General features: G+C 38.1%; 3 protein-coding genes across 4 annotated transcripts; 1 reads left to right on the top strand and 2 right to left on the bottom strand.

Moving 5' to 3' along the window:
• The first annotated feature begins 534 nt into the window (after positions 1 to 534).
• On the top strand, positions 535 to 4687 carry LOC125472753 (E3 ubiquitin protein ligase DRIP2-like). Its single transcript, XM_048574546.1, has 7 exons — positions 535 to 708; positions 1504 to 1603; positions 2110 to 2629; positions 2716 to 3161; positions 3260 to 3310; positions 4000 to 4072; positions 4385 to 4687. Exons 1-7 carry the CDS (start codon positions 594 to 596, stop codon positions 4556 to 4558), a joined length of 1479 nt encoding a protein of 492 aa, XP_048430503.1. The 5' UTR covers positions 535 to 593; the 3' UTR covers positions 4559 to 4687.
• Positions 4688 to 5136: 449 nt separating this feature from the next.
• On the bottom strand, positions 5137 to 7820 carry LOC125472783 (FHA domain-containing protein At4g14490-like). 2 transcript variants are annotated; one of them, XR_007254679.1, is made up of 3 exons: positions 7699 to 7820; positions 6455 to 7507; positions 5137 to 5379 (listed from the first exon to the last, which is right to left on the bottom strand). XR_007254679.1 is itself a non-coding variant. In XM_048574626.1 (2 exons), exons 1-2 carry the CDS (start codon positions 7728 to 7730, stop codon positions 6511 to 6513), a joined length of 1029 nt encoding a protein of 342 aa, XP_048430583.1. In that variant the 5' UTR covers positions 7731 to 7820; the 3' UTR covers positions 6262 to 6510. The 2 variants fall into 2 exon arrangements, 1 of the variants encoding a protein (XP_048430583.1); XM_048574626.1 differs by lacking the exon at positions 5137 to 5379 and having other exon boundaries at positions 6262 to 7507.
• A 4732-nt stretch (positions 7821 to 12552) lies between these two features.
• LOC125472745 (PRA1 family protein D-like) lies at positions 12553 to 15022 on the bottom strand. Its single transcript, XM_048574526.1, has 2 exons — positions 14436 to 15022; positions 12553 to 12991 (listed from the first exon to the last, which is right to left on the bottom strand). Exon 1 carries the CDS (start codon positions 14994 to 14996, stop codon positions 14460 to 14462), a length of 537 nt encoding a protein of 178 aa, XP_048430483.1. The 5' UTR covers positions 14997 to 15022; the 3' UTR covers positions 12553 to 12991; positions 14436 to 14459.
• Positions 15023 to 21701: the final 6679 nt, after the last annotated feature.

Raw genomic sequence — 21701 nt, forward strand, 5'->3', positions numbered from 1 at the left:
AAATAGAAAGTTTAGAAACAAACCCATAAAACCCCAAAAACATGAAAACATCCACTCACAAAATAAAACTTGTGGGCGTAGTTTAAGCCCATAAACACCGCCAGCGTATCCTACCATGACGCCTTAGGATTTGTTATGTATATTTCTGTCTGTTTCAGCAAACTCACGCATAGTTATAGTTTTTCATGCGCGCGTTCGTGTTTGTTTGTTTTTGCTTTATGATTTTTGGGAGGAGGTGAGATTGTAGCTGTTGTGCCTCGAACAGATCATCAATCCAACCCCAATCCCATTGTCCAAATCGAACAAGAACCCTCTTCGAATACTCCAAAATTTCTATCCACTCTGTTTTTGGTGTGTTTTCCGTCTGTTTTTTCTCGCCCACCAAACACGTCCCAATAGCTATCATCATTCACCACCACATAGAGTCAAGAAAACCCGTACTAGGTTTTGTTTGCGTGCTCGATTTCTCGGTGATTTTCCTGTTTCTTGATTTTTCTGGTCAAGAATATTGAAGGTAACATGCACCAGGTGTACGTGAGTTGCAGAATAGTTAAAGAAAGAGAGTAGAACTGCACTGGTTTGTGTTCGTTGACATGAGTGGTCCGGTGGTCAAGAGAAACAGAAGGGAGATCGAAGCATGCGTGACATGTCCACTCTGCGAGAAGCACTACTGCGAGGCCACTACCATATGTGAATGCCTTCATACATGTCAGTACCCTCTCTCTCCCTCTTCATGTTTCATCCAATATTATGTTTTTTTTTTTAATCGGATTTCATGTTTCTTTCTTGAAGTTCTTCCTTTCCTCGATATGGGTTCTTTGTTGTTACGTTTTCGTGATCGGGGTTTTTATTCAATTTGCGTTTTGGCTCTAAGTTTTTTTTGAAGAAACTATAATTAGCACTTCAAAAATATTATTATGCGTTATGTCTTATAAAAACATAAGAGGAAAGCATGTCTATAAGGTCATGATGAGCATTTTGGAGTGTCAGTAACAACTCCCTTTTGAAATATGTCAAACTACTGATCATTGTTTGCTATTTCCTTACATATGTGTAATGAACGACTTGGACTTCATGGTTGCATGGTCTATAAATTTATGTAGTGTTAATATCTTGGTCACGTTTCACTATTCTGCACTGGACAAGACAAGACCTAATAGCAAAGAGTTGCGGCTAAGTTTTTCGAATTTACTTGGCAATTATATTTCCAAAGAAGCACTATCTCTATTTTCCATCACATATTAGACTCCTGTTATTTCTTATGTTTCACCGGAACACTGTTTGGTAATCCACATTTTTTGTTATCTTTCTTCGCTCATTCGTCCCATACCGTCTTAATTTCTGTCTAAATTTATCTGAATAGTATGGTTATCTGAATAATATGGAGTAAGCTGCATTCTGTGTTTTATTTACCTCAATCTCTCGTATAATCATCTGAGCTGCATATTGGTTGTTCTTCTATCAATCAAATATGTGACTGGTCTCTTTTGGTTTCGAGAACAGTTTGCAAGAAGTGCATATACTCAAAGATAGTAGACGAAGAGTTGGACTGCTGTCCAAAATGCAATACTTATTTAGGGGTTGCTCCATTGGAAAAACTCAGGTATTTGAATTTGATCATCAATAGTAGTCCTATGTTTATAAATGTTTAAACATCGGTTAGTCATTCATGTTCTAATTTTATAGCATGCTAGAAGAATGGTTATACTGTAAATTGGATTATTGATCGCGTACTTTGTTACCAAAGAAAGATTTGATGCACAAACTATTTAATTAGTAGTACGACACCGGATAAATTGAAAAGCGTACAGTTTAACTACTATAATTTTGTGTAGAACCAGTTGTTCAGACCAACTGCTGTGCTGGGAAGGATATTGTGTATTCAGCAAGGGACAGATGCAAAGTGTAGTTTTCTTTTTATTTACACTTCCGCTTTTCATTACATTCAACGTTTAGTTACCATTTTTTGAAATTTCTTGATGAGCAAACATACAGTGGCAAGCAGGTTCACATTTGATGAGGGTTTCCTAGATTGCTGATATGGAAAGGTTACTTTTAATATCTGTGTTTGTTTTACGTTAGTCTTTTTTTTTATTTCCTTGTCTGCAGGGCAGACCCCCTTTGGGATAGTATAACAGGCAAGATCTTCCGTCCTGACACAGAAACAGTCAATGCAACTGCTGACCACAATGTGCAAGATACAACGGCAGAGCCCCTTCCCTCCGAAACAAAAATGGTTAAGGCACTTGCAGACCTCAATGTGCAAGATATAACAGAAGAGCTGCTTCCTTTCGTAAGTAGAAAGTCCAAGGTACCTGCAGATGACATTGCGCAAGATATAGAAGTAGACCCACTTCCGTCCAAAAGGAAAAAGGTTAAGGCACCTGCTGTGTCTTCAGCTCCAATCCCAGCTAAAAGAAAAGAGAAATATCTCTCTTCATTGGTGATAAATTCACCTCAAGTATCAGGCAGACCTGAGATGAGTGGACAAAGAAGGTATCCTACACGAAGGAGAGTTCCTCTACAAGAGTATCCTTCATTTCAGGAGCCTGAAAAGAAAGAGGAAGATTTCCATGAGAGACTTAAGTCACCTCAGACACTGAAAAAAAATACACTATATACCAGACAGGTAAAAGAGGAAAAAACAATAGTCGGTTCAATGCATTTGCTTCTCCATTTTTATCCTCTCAAACATGTTGAGTTATGTTGATGCAGAACTCTACTGAGGGATCATCGAAGCAGCACATGCTTAACATGGTTGTGGAGGACAATTCTCAACCAGAAGATGTGAAACCTGAGATCTGGAAACCATTAGACCGCCTGGTTGAAGCGGCAAGAAAATCAAGTTCTGATAAGATTAATCTGCAACTGCAACTTCCTATTTCCGAACCAATGTTGCCTGATGCGCTCAACAATGGAGCACGTGAGGTGAAGCCCATTATGGAATATGGTAACAAATCCAAAGTCGGTGGAAGTGTGAATCAATCTAATCCTGCTCCATCGGGTTCAGGGAGTTTTAGGAAACCACAACGTGGCCGCAAAAGAAAACTAGCTGTACCTGAGGGACTCAATATTCCAGCACAATCTTTGGTTGATGCAAATAATAGATGTGACAGAATATTACGTCCAATTTGGTTCTCATTGTTTGCTTCCAATCACCAGTGAGATTTTGTTTCCTTAGCTTAAACCAATAACTGATTTTGGTTGTTTTTTCCCTCTTCATGTATTGAGTTTAACACTTTTGAATTGATTGTTGCAGGGAAGGCTTTCCACCATTGCCGCAGTTACCTTCATGTTACTTGAGAGTCAAGTAAGTTTCATTAACCTCATGCCCTTGTATTTTCTTGCATTTACTGTTTTTGCTGATCCCTCACCATTTTGGTTGTCGGAATGGAAGTCTTGTTGTTTAATTGTATCTTTCCCTGCACTATGAATTTTTCAGTCTCGATGTAAAGTTCATGGCAATAGATCATATCTTACAAGCAATTTGATTTTTCGCTCGTGATTCATGATATGCTCAACTCAATTATCTAAGAGGCTTCCTATGGTGTTTAGATAACATGAAGATACTGCTCTGGTATCACAAAAAATGAAATTTGTTTCTACTGCAATCTTTTGTTACTGCAATTCTGCAACATATGATATGCATTTATGAAGCTTTTTTGGCTTTTACAAAATATATCATTTTCCAGATGCCACATGTTTTTGAAGGACAAAAGAAATATCCTTTCCATTTTTAGTTGTTACAAAACTGTACTGGCTTTCCATGGATCGTCGTTTAGGAACATTTTTCAGACCTGTTTGAAGAATGAATGTGCCCTTCTAACATTTAGGGATTATTCATGGCAGGAGTACACAAAATTAATTCTGTGGGACTGAACTGACCATTAGATGAAAATGCTCTCTTACCATTTTCCGGCATTGTCTAGTGTACTTTTTTTCGTGTAATATCTTGTAGGGCAGACACTAACTTCGGTTTTGTTTCTCGAAATTCTCTAGGGATGGTAGCTTACCCGCTTCTTTCATAAAAAAGTATCTGGTGAAAAAGCTGAATCTTACCAGCGAGGATGAGGTGACATCATCTTTATCCCTTTTCAGTTCCTGCTTTTTGTGCATGTATGAAACTTAGAACTTAGATGGTGAAGAAAAGGAGACGAGAAGCGTTTTTCTTATATCGAAAATGAAGAAACATTGTCCTGCAACAAAACCAAATTTATCTGTTTTATTTCTCGAAAAGAAAAGAAAAGAAGTGAATCAGAGATATTCGATTTGTCCATCACTGCATACTGTTCACTTGAGATTTTGGGTAATTTGGGTTGGTGATAATCTGCCTTGGTACATATGCCTATATTTGATACTGAGTTTCACTTGATGCCTAATGCAGGTGGAGGTCACATTGCGCGGTAACCCAATAGTTCCGACATTGCAGCTGCATAACTTAGTCGACTTGTGGTTACAGACAACACCGGCTTCACAAAGCATTCAGATCTCCATAGGAAGCTCTGCAAAGGAATACGTGATGCCCCTCATGTATGGTCGAAAAATGCAGCCTCGGTAGCTTTAGCTATTCCTGTAGTCACAGTCCTGTGAAAGTGATCAGTCCAGGCAACGGCAGTCTGAACTGCCTTCACCGTGTTGTTCTCCGCATGAGAATTCATTTGCTCTTTCTTTTCATCCCCGAGTGCATATACTTGCTTTGGTTGCAGTGTGGTGTTCCCGGTACTTCTTACTCTAAGCAGGTTTTCGAGTTTTACTTGAACAGGATCTGTTCTTTAGGATCGTAACTCTGTATCATGGTTTCTAAGTTTTTGAAGAATTCTCTCGTCGACAGATTTTCAAAACAGATGAAGCTGGTTTAAATTATAACTCTTGGCGCAATATCGGTTAATAGGTTATACCTAAAACATTTATTTTCCCCCTTTCTGATAATTTCAGAAGAAGGGCTTAAATGTTAACTGGAATCTTACATCTACTTTGAACGAGCAGAAAATGCGAATGGCGGACATTTGGGAATACGAATGTTAGATCCACCGATCAAGAATACGAATGTGAATATTCCGTAAATGTTAAAACTGGGGAGCCCCAGTGCCCATGGACTAACTGATGAATGGTTTTTTTCTCAATTTTCACCACTAATGAAAAGGAACTAGCAATGCGTAGATGATTACCCAGAAAATTGCAGTACACAACTTGCACACTCATACAATGCATGAACCGATACAGCTACCTACACCGTACCCATTTGTTCCACATTTACCATGAGAAAGCTCTGATATATACAAGTTTCTCCGTTAGAAGCTGAACAATTGCAGACTTTAGAAGCAAGGCGCAGCATCTCAAACTGGATCTGCCGGTTGAAGAATGAAGAAATGCCACCACCTGCAATGCATACGTTGAAAATATACATAAAAATGAGCAAGAATGCATTAGCCCAATCGCCACTCATGGGAACACTTGACCTAAAATGTTGAAACAAGAAATACGGTAAGCCTAACATGTCGTCAACAGATCAAATTAACAAAATAGACTTGGGCCAATACTGGATGGTCATATTACAGCCCTTCCCGACTAACAGCCAAAACTAAGATGATTATAAATTCTTTCAAAATTCCATACCTGAGGTTGTGTTATCTTCACTCACTGCAAAATCCAATGGCACCAGTTTGAGAACTACGATTAACAATAAACAACTCAAGAAACAACAATAAGCGATTGCTAGTGATTACAATCAATTTTTTTCTTTTTTTCCAGAGTGTGAACTGTGAAGTAGGTACCAAACTCTTGCATATCCTGGAAACAAATTCAACCGTAATAACTAGCAATCAAGCAGCAGCAAATGATCAACCTAGGACATTTCCAAGCCAGATGTGTATTTATCCAAAGCATTCATATATGAAAAAAAAATGCATGTTTTGGGTAAAAAGCACTCGGCTCAATTCAATCCCGATAGAGAATTAATTCATCGATTATTTCTCAAGGCTGAAAAAATCATGTCACTGCCCTTTGTACGTGTGATATTGCCTAAATCATACGACCTAGACAGATCAATTCTCAAGAGCAGCGGTACAGCATAAACCAGTAGCTCCTCCATATGGATGGAGAGCGACAAAACAGAACATAGCTGTCAAAGATGGATGATGCCTCATTTAGACCCAAAACCGGACAACTTTTTTTATCAGAAATAGGTAACAGGTAGAACGCTTGATAGAATTACCAGTGCCAAACCACCCCCGTCAATATGAAAGATGCTGACAACAGAAATAAAATTAGTTTTATCTCATCTCATATCCCTAAAATTCAATGGATTGGTCTTTAATATCATATCTAAGACTTCAAAATCAAGACTAACTTTAGCATGAATATGAAACGACATATACGTGATGAAAGTACACAGTACAAATTTCATACGCCACGTAATTCATACGAATACAGAGGAATTGAGCTGCAAAATTACCACAGAACACAAGGCGCTAATCCTCCCATCTTATCCCGTTTAGACCACGAGCACATTCACTTCTTCTCCTGCGCAATGTGCTCCCGAATTCGCTTTGCTTTCTCTGTCATTTCCACAAGTGCCTCCTCCGTCTCACCAATGATCTGTTTTGGCAAATGCCTCTCCAAAAACTCAAACCACTCCCCGAGCGTCATCTTCTCCAAGTCACAGCTCACATTAACACCCAAACCACTCCCACTTCCATTGTAGCCCTTAATGCCACTCCCGCTTCCATTTTCAACCTTTTCGCCATTCCCACTTCCACTTTCACCTTTTCCACCACTCTCTCCTCCAACGTTGAACTCTCTATCCGCCTCCTCATGTCTCTCTTCCTCCAATTTCACCGCTTTTGAAGCTTCATTGCCAAGTTTATCGCACACCGGTTGCTCTTTTGGTGCATTCTTCCCCCTCCTCACACCGCCACGTGTCCTTTTCGGCAATCCTTCAGTGTCTACACAAGAGCTCTCTGCAATCTTCCCCAATTCCTCATTCTTCGAGATCCGAGTTTGCCTCACCCTCACTTGCCGTGTCAATTTTTCCTCCACAGGCTTCTCCTCCGCAACCTCCCTCTTCAAAACCCTAGCTTTGGGCGGTCGACCCCTCTTCTGATTCCCCTTGACCTCAATTTCCTCGACACGCCTCGGATTCCGTCTCAGCCGGCTCTCTTCGTAGCCATCGATCTTAACCTCAATGGAAGTGCACTCGCCGATTTTGATTTCGTCGCCGTGGCTGAGATCCAGCGGCGTGTTTGGGGGGACATTGGTGCCATTCAAAAGGGTTCCGTTTGAGGATTCGAGGTCTCGGAGCACCCATTTGCCCGATTCGGACTCGATGGAGAGGTGCTTGGAAGAAATGCCGGAGTCTTTGATCGGGATGTTGTTGCAGCGACCGTCGCGGCCGATTCGGACCTTGGATCCGGGTCGGAAGTTTCGGGTGTCGCCGTTCCAATTATGAAACCCCGGGCCTCGGAGCATTTTCAGGTTGAGAGCTAAGGGCTCCATTGTTTCTCTGAGTCTGAGAGAAGAAAGGAGGGAAATTGTAGAAACTATTTGAAATGCTTTTCCGTTTTCAGATTTTTTATTTTTTATTTTTTTATTTGATAAAATGTATGTATTGTTTTTAGGATAAATATTAGTTTACTACCCTTATATTTCATGATTTTCAATATTTAGTACATCAAATTTTTTTTCATTCCAGAGTCATACCTGAATGTAAATTTTGGGACAGTCTTATACATCCGTTAGTCAAACTGTTAAATCTCTCGTTAACTGATAACATGGCGTCCATATGGATAATGACTAGGCGCCACGTGTTAATAGAGGGCCACTTGAATATTAAAAAAATTAAAAATTAAAAATACAAAAAATTAAAATTAAAAATATCCCCCCCCCCCCCCCCCCCCCCCCCCCGCGGGGGTCTCCTACCTCCCCCATTCCCCTCCTTCCCTCCCTTCATTCCTCTGCAACCTACACCTCTCTTCCTTCCATCTCTCCTCGGTAACCCGCAACACCTCCACCATTCCTTTCCTAACCCCCACCCTCTTCTTCTTCCTCCTCCTCCTTTTCCTGCAACCCAACCCTCGTCGTTGGCGGTCCACAACCGACCCATCCTCGAGCCCCGCAAGATTAGAATCTCCCTCAACCCTGGAGACAATGCCATTTTCCATTTTCGTCCAACAATTTCGCAAACCCGAGACCCATAATTTTTCTTCTCTTTCTGAGGCCCTTTGCTCGAACCCTAACCCTTAAATTTCTTGGCAAAACCTCGACTTTCTCAGAGAATCACGGAGGAAATGCAGCACCAGATGCTAAAGCAGCAGCAGCAACAAGCTCTGATGCAGTAGGCTCTTCTTCAGTAGCATTCTCTCTACCATCTCGTGTTTCGGAAGTACTGATTCCGTAAGATGGGATTTTTGAGAAATTTCCTTTTATGGGAAAGTTTTGAATTTTATTGTTTTGGTTTTTGATTGCTTCTCGGTAGTGAAAAGGAGGAGGGTCGGGGGCGATTCTAGTCTCGTGGGGCTTGGGAGAGGAATGGTGAAGGTGTTGTAGGTTACAAAGGAGAGAGGGAGGGGAGGAAGGTGCGGGTTGCAAAGGAAGGAAGGGAGGGAGGGGGATAGGGAAGGAAGGAGACCCGGGGGGGGGGGGGGGGGTGGTTTTGTATTTTTCATTTTTTATTTTTTAATATTGAAGTGGGCCCCCTATTGGCACGTGGCTCCTAGTCATTGTCCACATGGGCGTCACGTCATCAGTTAACGGGAGACTTAACAGTTTGACTAACGAATGTAGAAGACTGTCCCAAAATTTACACCTTAGGTATGACTCTAGAACGAAAAAAACTTGATAAACTAAATGTTGAAAACCACGAAACATGAGAGTAGTAAATTGATATTTACCCTTGTTTTTAAAATTTCCTTGTTATTAATTTTTATTAAAATATATTTTAAAAAATGTTTTTTATATTAGCACTTTAGAAAATGTTGAACGCATCTCACATTAAAATTTAGTATTAAATAACTTATTTAACTTACTATGCAATGGCAATTTTGACCTTATTAGGTTTAGAAAGAAAAAAAAAATTATATACACTCCAAATCACTTTTTACGTATTATTTATCTTTTCAACTATCAAAACCTCTCCGACCCTCTATTATTGAACAAAATCCTAACCAATGAAACTACAAACATGTTGATTAAGAAATATTTTTTTTGATGAATGAAACACGAAATCGATGTTTTGGAAGCTTCACATGAGGTAAGACTTCATATTTTTTAATGTTTTAGTGATTTTGACGATATCGATAATTATTTAATCTTGCTTTTGATGCGTTATTCAAGCTTCTATGTTTGTATTCATCTTTTAGGGATCACATGGATTACATGAAGAATTAAACACCTAAAATTACCACCAAATATTAAAAACTGACAACTTGGGTTTTAATGGTGGAATTGAAAACAACCCACATATGCTTTAAATTCCAGGCGGTATCTTTTGTCAAAATTCTAGTCGGCATTTTTTGTCCAAATTAAAAGCTTTATAAGATTTGAAAATGTGAGGTGTAAAGAAAATATGGGGTGCATGTAGAAAATGTAAGGTGTATATTAAGAATGTGGGATGTGAAAGTATTATGGGGAAGGATGTGGGGTGTATTAAGATAATTTTTAATTGAAAAAACAAATGTGGGGTATATTAAGTATGTGAGGTTTATTCAATAATTTGTAGGATGTTAATATAATTTTAAAAAAATAATAAACTTAGTACATGGGTTTTTTCATGAAAACTTCACTCTTTTTGCTTTCTTCCTTTATATATATAGTCTCTTGTCACACGCTCAAGCGTGTGGCAATTTGCTATTTTGATCTTATTCTATTATTATTATTTATTTATGTTTAGTTTCGATTCTATTATTTATTTTGATCTTATTCTATTATTTATTTATGTTTCAATTTTCAAGGCATGAAAAGGGAGTTTCTTGACTGATGTGAGGGATGGGGACTAGGGATGGGGGGTAAGGGTCACCCCACATGCATTTTGAAATTGGGGAGGATGCATGCACCTCTTCACACAACACATGGGATTTTTAATTTTATTTTTATGAAAATTAGATATAATCATTCAAAATATCTTAACTAATATGACATATATGTGTGTTTTTAAATCTTGAACTTTGGATACTAGTTTTGCATTTTATTATTTATTATTTATTATTGTATTCATGAATTTCATACAAGTATAATTTTTTGTAAGTGTCAATATGCACTTACTTACAAGATATAAAAGAAATTTACCTAAATCTACCTAGACCACCTAGGCGCCCGCCTAGACTCCGCCTAGCCACCTAGGTGCTAGGCGCTAGCCCGCCGTCCAACTAGCGCCTAGCGTTTTTTAGAACCTTCGCCACAAACAAGTACTTACAACATGATTTTGTTGCACATCTTTGGGCCAAAAGAAGCATAGAGTAGACATTAAAGTTTTATGTTGTTAATTTTTTTTTTTAATGTTGTTTAAGTTTGAAGAACTTCCCCAAGTGGTACTATGGTGGATATTGTGTTCTTTAATGTTGTTTAAGTTTAATGTTATTTAAGGTTGTTTAATATTGTTTAATGTTATTTAATGGCTTAGGTAGTTATAGGAAAAAAAAAAATTAGAATTTATTATTATTATTATTATTATTTTAATTGTCCCAAAAAAAAAAAAAAAATTCAACGGCTACCTAGCATCAGCATGACATTAGTTAGCTGTTGCTAGCTAACATCATGTTAACGCCAAGTAGCCGTTGAATTTGAATTGTTTGGGCCGGTCCGAGCTGGTTGGCTAGATTGGGCCAGTCGTTTGGCTTGATTTGGTATTTTTGGCCCGATGAGGTTCATGAGCCCTTTGACCTAGCCCTCAGTTAAATATCTTAATTAGCTTAATTAGATGGTAAGATTTTTTTTACTATTTTATGTTTACTATTTTTTATTACATAATTTTATTATATTTCATATATATTTTATATATGGATCATATATATTTTATATATAGAAATATATATATATATATATTTCATTTTAATTTAATTTGAAAATATATTTTAATATATCATTTTAAATAAAATCGAGTAAAGTAATGTAATTAAGTTTAGAATTTTATTCTATTTCTATATTATCTCTACGCAAGGGCTGGCCGAACCTTTATTCAATTCATTCAATTTCATTTTATGTCATTTTAGACTATTTTTAGCCCTATAGCCCTCTAACTGGATCAGTTAGAGATGGTCTACACTCCCACCCTAGCTATTCATCTTCTTCTCCATTTTTTTCCATTTTTATTTTTCAAGTTTTTAATTATACAGAAACAAATTGATGTTAAAGTCCCACAGCAGTGGGGTGAAAAGAAACCAAGGGGTTTAAATAGTATTACCCAACTCTAACTAATAATGAGGTCTTTTATGGTAAAATCTCACACCTGACGGATTGGACAGATGGTAAAGTTGAGAACAGTATCGGTGTCGTTAGAGTGGGGCGGGCCCGGCGATCCAAAATTCCAACATGGTATCAGAGCCCACAGTTGCGAGCCCGTGCAAGCCAACGAGCTTGTGTGAAAGCTAATGAGCTTGTCACCACCGGGAAGGAAACAAGTCTGAACTCTTAATATATAAACGACCACTGAGTTCCAATTGACAACAAGTGAACCAAACGTGAGCTGACATCTGAGTTTCAATTACCGATATGGATCTCTACGTGTGAACCACTAAATGAGGTTACACGTGAGGGGGAGTGTTAAAGTCTCACATCGATGGGGTGAAAAGAAACCAAGGGGTTTAATTAGTATTAAACCACTCTAACTAACACCGAGACTTTTTGTAGTAAAATCTCACACTTGACGGATTGGGCAGGTGGTAAAGTTGGAAACAGTATCGGTGTCGTTAGAGTGCGTTGGGCCCGGGCGATTCAAAGATTCCAACAATCGAGATGGACGAATCGATCTTGCATTTCAGATGTTTTATCTCTCGTCTTCGTTCCCGGGTTTGTAGAAATAGGAAGCCAGTCAGAAATCATGGAAGGTGCCAAAGCTCTGGTGGCTAATCTGATTTCATAATCACCTACCTCTAACCTCAATAACTCTTGTGCCGTCGAACAAATACAGGAGAGAAATCGCAGAGAGAGATGAAATGAAAATGAAAAATTATGGGCTGGGGTTTTGACAAATAATGCGGCTGGATTCTTTCTTAGAAGCAAAAGATTAAAGTATATGTGAAGATGACAATAAACGATTAGAGTGAAAGTGAAGATGACAAAGCAAGAAGCGACACGAATGCTTTCAAAGTGCCAAAATGGAGGGCTGCTTGGGGTTTAGGATGGCGGAGCGGCTGGGTTCGTTCTTCTTTTGTAAAATCCACATGGCATCATATCATTGGAGTGGTGAGGTTACACGTGTGCCATATCAACATTCTAACATAAAATTTAATAGAATTGAACAGCAAGGACGACATTGATGTTTAGTGGTAAATTTCAGGAATAACATTAATTGATTTTCTAATTCAGCAACTAGGGTAAATCAATTTTAAGGACTATTTGTAATAAAAATAGTCCTTTTGGTTTATTTCTAATTTTGACTCAAGTACATAAAGCAGATTGTCAGAAGTTGTTTCCTATAAAATACACTTACAATACGTATGAAAACGAAAAGGCATCACCACAGCATACATAAACGATTACTACAAAAATTTGCAGTTAAACTTTCACAATTTGCAAGGTTCCAATGTATTCCACGATGGCACGGTCCGACAATGCGACCCATGATTTACCATGAGAAAACAATGGTATATACAACCCCAAAAAATGTGATTTGAACCGGGAAGAAGTGCCGAACATCAACTACGGTGGTGGATACACAATTTCAGACTTCTGAAGGAAGAACGACATCACAACTGGATATGTTGGTTAGAGGTTGACCCCCATCGGAGGCTTGTCTGAGACACAGGTACCTGATCGAAGAACGAAGAAATGCTACCATCTGCATTGCATACATGGGAAATACATATAAAACAAGCAAAAATGCATTAGCACCATCTCCAGTTCATCGGGAGCCAACACTTGACATAAAACGTTCAAACAAGAACTGCTGTTACATACGTCGTCACAACGTCATATGCACAAAATAGACTCGGGTCAATATCAGAACAGAAAAAAAATGCAAGTTTGGGTAAAAATCATACAGCTCAATTCAATCCTGACAACTCTTGATAGAGGATTTTCATATTTATAATCATGTCACGGTCCCACGTATGTGTGATAAAGCATACGGCATAGACAAATTAATTCCCAAGTGCTGCAATGTTACTCTATTTGGTAAATGGCTACCACAATACACCAAAGGAAAAGAAATTATGCAAGATACATTTCCCCGAGACAGAAACTCTAATTTACAAAATGAAAGTGGACAAAGGACTCAAAGGAAAAAAAAAAATTCAATGGATCGTGCTGAGTCAGATTATCAAACATCTGCTAGTTTCGACATATGACACCAAATATTGTGACATGAATTGGTAGGATGGATGTTGATTTTATCTTCATACAACGTTGACAATCTATACGGCAAAATGTTGAACTACTATTCAGTATTCACCCCAAAATGGAAAACGAAAAAATTATTTGACAATTGTGGAGGTATGGTCAGAAAGTAAGATATGAAAATGATCAAATCAAACTGCACTCCTAGAAATAACAGGTATAACTAATAATAGCCAGAAACAAGTTGCTAAGGTATATTTGCTATTGCACCACCAAACGTTCACATGATTAGGAACTTCAATGCTATGTAGCAAACCAAGATTTGAACTAAGGACATGCAAAGAGTTATAAGGGGTACATAGTGAGTAAAATCACACAATCTTCAAATAGGGCCCATTCTTTAAAGACACTGTTGACAGAAAGGTAAATGTTTGTAAATTATTCATACATAAAATTTTCCAACTATGGGTATATGTTCAACTTAAATAAACAACGTTCCGAATGTTTTGATGCAATCAGAAAACTATAAAGTTGCACGAAAAGGCTGCATAAGTACTACGAAGAACATGTTTACATATTCTGTGCACGATTTATATGCCACTGACACACATATCAGCATAGCAGTATGAATGCGGTATAAGGTATCATCATGCCACACATTATGCCAACTGCAACAATGCAATTTTCTGCAACTGGGAATGCATGAATGGAGGCAAATCACATTTGATACAGTCAATGAAGAATTACCATAAACTCGAAATTAAATTCCGAAAACAGATGAGTAGCGCAAATAACAATGAAGTAATCAAATTCAGGATATCAACTAAAGCCCTACACTTCCCTCTTGTGAGCAATCAAAACCCAAAATTCCAACCAAACCCAACAAAATTTCGAAATTGAATTTCAACAAAACCTAGAAGAAAAAGGGAAACCAAAATCCGACCCACCTTATAAAATTTGGAGAGAAACAGTCACATAATGGTGTAATTCCCACTTGGGTCAGCATCATCCGAGAGCAGAGCCCCATACGGCGATTCCTGATCGTCCATAACAAGATCCTCCGTCCCCCTAAACACCGCATGCAGCCCAATCAAAACGACCCCAATCACCCCCGAAACGACGACGTTGACCCACACGTGAGTCAGGACCAGAGCCACCACCGTCACCACCGCAAGAACAACCATCACGACTCGGTCCGGGACCACAAACCCGAACACCTCGAGGGGCTGGTCACGCGAGAAGTAGAGCACGAGCCACGCGGCGAAGACAATCAAGAAGACGATGATGGAGAACGGGTGGTAGAGGAGGCTGAGGAAGAGAACGATCAGGGCGATCAGGGCGTAGTTGGAGCGGAAGTGGGTCAAGTTCTGGGCGAGTCGGGTCGTCGCGTCAGATAGACTGGAGGGGAGGCTGAGTGAGGTGGGCTCCAGGAGCTCACCCCATGGCCGGAGCGTGGCCCTTGCCGTTTGTGTCGCTTCCTTGAACTGGGAAATCAATCCAGCGGACATTGCGAGGTGGGTTTCTCGAAAGAACTGATTTTTTACGGCGGAGAGTACTGGAAATCGGGCGGAGGAAATCAGAGAGTTGGGGTGTTTGTGTTTCCTTTGGTTTCTATCTCTCCTCTCGCTCGCTGCTAATGGGAAAATGGCCTTCGGTCAACCGAGTTTGACCTCCGCTAGGACTGGATACTGTTAGCCGAGGGTTTATTTATCCCAAGACTGAAAGTTGGTTCATATATTTGGGCCAAACTTATGGGGTTGGGCTAATTTCCTCCATATGGGGCTTTTTTTCAAAATGTTGCCGAGGCTTGGACGGACAAACAACAGAGGTTTCAGGCTTGGACAATATCTGGGCAGCTAATCTAAATATAAAACTCGGAAATAAGATTAAGAACAGAATGGCGTTGGAATCTTTGGCGGCAGAGTTTTTCTTTTCTTCTAATTTCTTAGACGAATTGGTAACCCGACTTGAAATGATACAAAAATAACAAATTTCGGATTAACACATTAACTAATCGGATCACACATTACGAGCGAGTTGGGGAGGTCTATTTACTAGTCTATTTAATATACCACATTGCAGATGCTAAGACAACTGGTAAAAGCATCCAATAGGGAGACTAGATGCCTTGGCCAACAATGGGATGGGGGTTACTAAGCCTTCAGCTATGACGCAACTACTTCGATGGTCGACCCAATACCAAACGAATATACCCGTAAAGTAAAAATAATAAATAAGAAAAACAAAATTTCTCTTATAAAAATAACTACAAAAGCTTTACAGGGTGTACAAAATAATAAAAACTCTTAAATCTTTCGTCTAATACAATCTCAGCTTGTCTAACAATTATCTTGTCAAATAACTCATCTGTAAAATAAAAAGATGAGGGGTGAGCAACAACTACCGTTGCCCTGTGACTAGAATATGCAGTATGCAAGTCAAGCGATGTCGTTTACAAACGCTAGAAAATATATATCATACATAGATCAAAAGCTTTAACCACAAATAATTTCATATCACATCATCTCTTTATGTGTCCATTGTATTCTTCATCAAATGTAACTCACCACGTGAACCCTAATGGCCATTTCGCCCTAATGTCCTTGTGTGCATTTTACATTTATCCTCATATTAATGCAACACTAAAGTTCTCATGCTCTTAAACATTTCCAAATGAACCACATATCACCATATATAATAACTCCAAAAGTATTTCCACCAAATTCAACATGCTTGGCTTGAAATAGAGAGATATTTAAAAATTAAATAAAACCCACAATAATTCGTAGTTTTCATTTATCGAAAATAAGAACATTTTGAAATAAACCACTCACCTTGATATTCTGAACTTTGGCAAGACAACCCAACTAACATCTTCACACACTTCAAACCCTCAAACCCTAGCTCTGTTTCTTTTCCTAATCTCTCTCCCACCCTAGGAGAACCATATTGCATGCACTGCATGCTGTCGTTCTTTTGCATGATGTAAACCAATGGAGCCTGCTCCTATTTACAGGAGATTAATCGGCTGTCAAGGCGGATGTGATCAAATGGTTGGAAAGGTTCCAGTGACACCTAAGGCGGCAAAGAATTAGATGATCTTCGAATCTACTACGTGGTGGTCAAGTAAATGCATGCAAAAGGCGTCATGCAATATGAACGAACACCTGCCATCTTCCTTTACGCGAAGAGTGCTCACAAGCACCTTAAAACCTCAATGTAAGATATACACGTAGATGGCTATAAACCTTGGTGTGCCACGTTAGGGTGTAGCTTCCAACAGTAAGAAAACTATACTAATGAAAGAGCACCTTTTGCCCTCATAATATTAGGGTTCCAAATTAGGATAGGTTTTTCCCTTATATTGACAGCACCTACTAGTTAAAACACTAGGCACACACCCTTGTCCAGTGTAGGTAAAACTTATGACACCTCCTTCAAAGAGTGCACCTCAAATATATCTAATACAAGATATAGTTAACACCGAATGCATGACAAGTCTAGCTATAGAGAGTGTTCTCCAAGTAACTAGAAAATTGTGTGTCCATCATTTCAAATACACGCCACTATTTCCTTTTGTTATCACATATGCAACCCTATTTGACATAAATATAAAGAAAACCCATTAATATAATATAAAATACGGGCTCTCACCATATAGTTGGCATGCTAAGAGAATAGGCTTGAGCGTTTCGTAGCAATATTAGTTTCATCCTATTTCCCTATGTGAAGAAAAGGGCCAGAACGAAGCTCAAGAAACAAAGAAAACAAGGCCGATGATTTCAACATCCAACGCTAGTAAAGCTGGAACTATATGATACTGGTCTAGTTTTATAATTGGATATTGAGATTTGCGCTACACTATGCTTTAGAAATGAATTCAAACAAGGTCACATAATGGATTCTTAACAGGTTTACCTATGAGTATCCCATTTCAACCCAATAAGAAAAAAGTTAGTTTGATAATTTTAAACTACCAAAAAATCTTACTACAATAGCCAAGTATTTGATCTCACATAAGTGAGATTACAAAATTTCAAAGCACATTAAAAATACCAAAGCACTTTAAAAATATGAAAGCACATTAAAAATTCAAAATAATTAATTTACAAGTGTGAAAAAATGTGAAAAAAACTATGCAAACACTCGTGATCGTATCCTCTACACTTGAGTGATGGGAACATCGTCGTTTGGATTTTAAAACCCTACAAACCCTTGTGAACAGTGTTTTTAGGGGGAGTTCAAAATAAAAATTCATAATAATAATTTGAAAAATGTGAAAAGAATACAAATGCATGTGGTTGCATCCTTTACGCTTACACGATGGTTATATTGTCATTTAGATTTTTAAAACTCTCCAAACCTTCATAAATAGAGTTTATTGTTGTGTGCAAAATTAATAAAAATTCATAATAATTAATGTAGAAGTGTGAAAAATGTAAAAACATATACAATCAACTCTGAAATTAGACCATAATCCATAATCTCTTATATTTAATTGTCAATTGTCGTTTACACTATATTCTTCTCACTGTATTTCATTTTTTAGATTTTATGTTTTGTAAACATGATCTTTTAACGAATGTTAGAAAAATGAACAGTCGGACTGTTGATATCACGTTCCGATGTTTATGACGAATTAAATATGAGTTGATGTTATATACTTTCTAGAGACTTTATAACATCCGAGCAATATTTACACTAACTTTAAAAATTTGAACGTGATATCAATAATCCGAACCGTTCATCTTTTTGCATCTGCTAAAAGAACATGTTTTCAAAAAACAAAATTTGAAAAAACAAAATTTGGTAAGAAGAATGGAGCGTAAGTGTAAATTACAATCAATAGTTAAATTTAAATCTATGATTTATGAGATTATGGTGGTGAATTTCGGAGTTGACATCTTCACAAAGTTGTAGAGCTTCTCATTACGAGCATTGTATACACTTTTTTTTATATTTTCTTCACACATCTACATTAATTAAAAAACCTTACTACAACAATAGCCAGAGGATTTGACCACCAACAGTAGAACTTAGTTGATAGACATTGTTGTTGGGCAAAGCGAACCTAGCTGACGAAGACATGATTCATCGCGCAAACCTTCAGATATTGCGTACAATTTTTCCCTTCGTACTAAAATTTTGCTTGATGATTTGTGACTTGCCCTCCGATAGCCTTCCGTCGCGTAAAGATTTTGAGTAACCCTAAATACTGATCATTTTTGCCCTACCAACTAAAATAGCCATCGGATAAAAGTCCCTTTACCCGACAAAATTTTATTCATCGAGTAAAAAATTGTAGGAAAAACCCTATTTTTTTGGCTGTGACACTATGTAGTTTTCTCAAACTCACTATAATGCCAATTTCCTAACATGTGCACCACAGGAGCTTGGATCCCATGGCACGGTAATTCCAGTCTAGTTGACTTTATTTGCTCTCAAATATTTTGTTCTTGTCTCATTCAGTGGGATATATGTCCATTCTGTCCCCACAAATTGTACAACGGTTAAATGTAGTTTTGTATTGTAGTTAAAAAAATGTATCACATAATATTACGGTTTAGAGGTATTTCTTAATATTTTTTTTGTAAGTAAGAGGTCTTAAGTTCGATTTTCGTTTTGAACCACATTATTGTTAGCACATTATGAGGCTAAGCCCATCCCTCCCCTATAAAGTAGATAATATCGTTTTTAGAAGGAAAAAAAAAATGAATATAGTGTTACTAAATTTTCATTGAGAATATTTTTCTGTATTGTATAGTAAACATGATTTTGAGGAGGACCATTCTAATAGGAGGCAGATTGTTTGCCCTCTTGTTTGGGTGCCCTTCCCATCCTCTCTTATTTTGTGCGGTCACGGTTAAGCCACATCAACATTTTATATTGATTTTTTTTTATAGAGATAAAAAAACAAAAAGCAATAAGAATATAAAATGTTGACGTGACTTAACCGTGACCGCACAAATAGGAGGAGATGGGAAGGGCACCCAAACAGGAGGGCAGACAATCTGCCTCCATTTTAATATTGATGAAAAAGGTTAAGTTACATCATACATATGCTTCTTTCGGTTTTATACTTAATTCTCTTTTCTGCTGGTTGCATGGCGTATTTTCTTGGCACACTGGCACATGTATATTGGAAAATAATTCTGTAGGTAACGTGTCCCATTATGATGAGTTATTGAGCAATAGAGTAACTATGGGTTTTTGTTATTGTAAGAATAAGATAAAGAGCACATCTGTTGTTAACTTTCTTTTATAAGTTCATCCAAATTTTTTTATTGTTGAAAAAACGATAGTATTTACACTAATGGGGTTGTATGGCGGGTTAAGTCTCAAAATAGGCTAGCAATAATGTAATTCAAATTCGCCTTCGGTAGGATTTTAACCTAAAAATTCGGTTTTAATTTCACACCTTATCTATCTATGTCCTTTCCCCATTTCCTTATCAGTAAGCATGTGTGTTGACCTTAAAAACTAATTAGCCTATGTGGCATTCAGGCTGAATAATTAATAAGCTAATCAAGTCCTTCAGTCGAATGCTGGGTGTGCCAACTTGTCGGTCGAGTTCGGCCGGGGAGTAAAATGAATGTTGATGTAGCATTGGGCACGTTGCTTACTTCTGCGTCTTGCGATTGCGGCTGAAGAAAGAACTCATCTCAGCCTTTGGGTTCTAGAGCTTGAAGACAAGGCTGCTAGTTTCTTCAAAGTCCACGAATCGTTGACGCCGAGTTCGGCCTCATTAATTCTATTTGTGAGAATATAAGTACGCCGAACTGGTACCAGACTGTATGGACACAAATACTCAAAAGAGATAAATGTCTTGATTGTAAATGTGGTTTGGTCGTTAGAATGCGTCGAACTCTAAAATGCATTCGTGAATATTTAATCATAAAATAAACTCTGCTTTCAATGTGCTGAGCCTGTTAACACCTCACTTCGCCGAGAAAGCTGATGAGATGGCCTCTTCCAACAAGGACTTAGAAATCCTTGCTAGACGAGACTTGTATAGGTAATCAGTCGGTCTCGAAGTAGTGTTGTTTATCCAAACTAAAGGTACTCCTCAGTCAGCTGCTTTTATAGCTCCAGTGTTGTTCCAAATTGAAGATGTTGTTAGTTGCCTTCACAGTGTTGTTTACCTAAACTGGAGATGTGTTGGCGGAAAAAAGAAAATAAAAATCTCAAGGTGTTTCAGATGTTTACGTAGGGCAGTTGCGTGTTGAATTAGAGGGGCTTTGAATGATGACTCCCTTCTCTATTTATAGTAGTGATTTCCTCCATCGCCGAGGTAGAATTTCACTCGGACTAAAATTCCTTAACCCAATCTGATCAGGTCTCGACCAATCCTAACCCTTATAGGACTCTGAACCAAGCTCTTCAATCATTTAGATTCATCCCGTGATTCTTAGCATCTTTTCTGACTCAAAGCATCCTTAGCTTATGAAGCATCCTCATCGTACTAGGATTCGACCATTTCAACCTTATCCAGGTCAAACCATCTCCTGATAGGATTATGCCGAACTCTACTAGACTCGACCCGTGGCAAAGAATATTCCCAATATTCCTTCCTGGGCCAAGAATAATTCTAAGCTCAGCCCAAAGTGTTATTTTGGACCCAAACATTGCCCCCTCACTTCTAAGGTCTTCGGCTTACCATATCTGGCTGAACTTCGACCTTGAAGAAGTGATCCATTATTAACCAAGAAATAAACCTTCGGCCTACACTTTGTGGTCGATTAAAAGATCATTGCAAAAATGAATATTCCCCATCCATTCAGATACATCTATCACACACGATCTCCCACTATATGTTAGTCTTTGATAATCGCAAAGGTTTGACACGAGGCGCCTTCTCGTTGCGATTGTCTAGATTTGGCAATACACGTGCCACACACCTAAGGCGCGTAGATATCGAAACATCTCTTTATAATGATCATGCCCTAAAGTTCATAGCCATACATAATCGTGCAATCCCAATTTAAGTGTTTTTCATCCCTTTCGCTTGGATTTTTGATTTTCGTAATGATTGTAAAAATATTTCGACCAAATTTACCACTTACGCTTTGAATTTGAGACCATTTATCTTCTTCCTAAACTGCCTATAAATACTGCTTCTGGCTTCATTCTTCATTTACGCTTTCAAAATTCTAAATTCTCACACTTTGCTTTTGATGATTTGACACCCAAGAAAAGAACCAACCTTTGAAACC

This window comes from the organism of the source record quoted next, unplaced genomic scaffold (assembly GCF_019419815.1).
Source record: "Pyrus x bretschneideri cultivar Hongxiangsu unplaced genomic scaffold, Pyrus_bretschneideri_v1 Contig73, whole genome shotgun sequence".
Taxonomy (NCBI): domain Eukaryota; kingdom Viridiplantae; phylum Streptophyta; class Magnoliopsida; order Rosales; family Rosaceae; genus Pyrus; species Pyrus x bretschneideri.

What these genes read in the sequence shown, in the direction of transcription:
- LOC125472753 (XM_048574546.1), top strand. Translation starts at nt 594, where the DNA reads ATGAGTGGTCCGGTGGTCAAGAGAAACAGAAGGGAGATCGAAGCATGC. An exon ending in ATGTGAATGCCTTCATACAT is followed by an intron (nt 709 to 1,503) that starts GTCAGTACCCTC and finishes TTTCGAGAACAG; the next exon opens with TTTGCAAGAAGTGCATATAC. An exon ending in TTGTTTGCTTCCAATCACCA is followed by an intron (nt 3,162 to 3,259) that starts GTGAGATTTTGT and finishes TGATTGTTGCAG; the next exon opens with GGAAGGCTTTCCACCATTGC.
- LOC125472783 (XM_048574626.1), bottom strand. Translation starts at nt 7,730, where the DNA reads ATGTATAAGACTGTCCCAAAATTTACATTCAG. An exon ending in GTCCCAAAATTTACATTCAG is followed by an intron (nt 7,508 to 7,698) that starts GTATGACTCTGG and finishes TTCTTCTCTCAG; the next exon opens with ACTCAGAGAAACAATGGAGC.
- LOC125472745 (XM_048574526.1), bottom strand. Translation starts at nt 14,996, where the DNA reads ATGTCCGCTGGATTGATTTCCCAGTTCAAGGAAGCGACACAAACGGCA.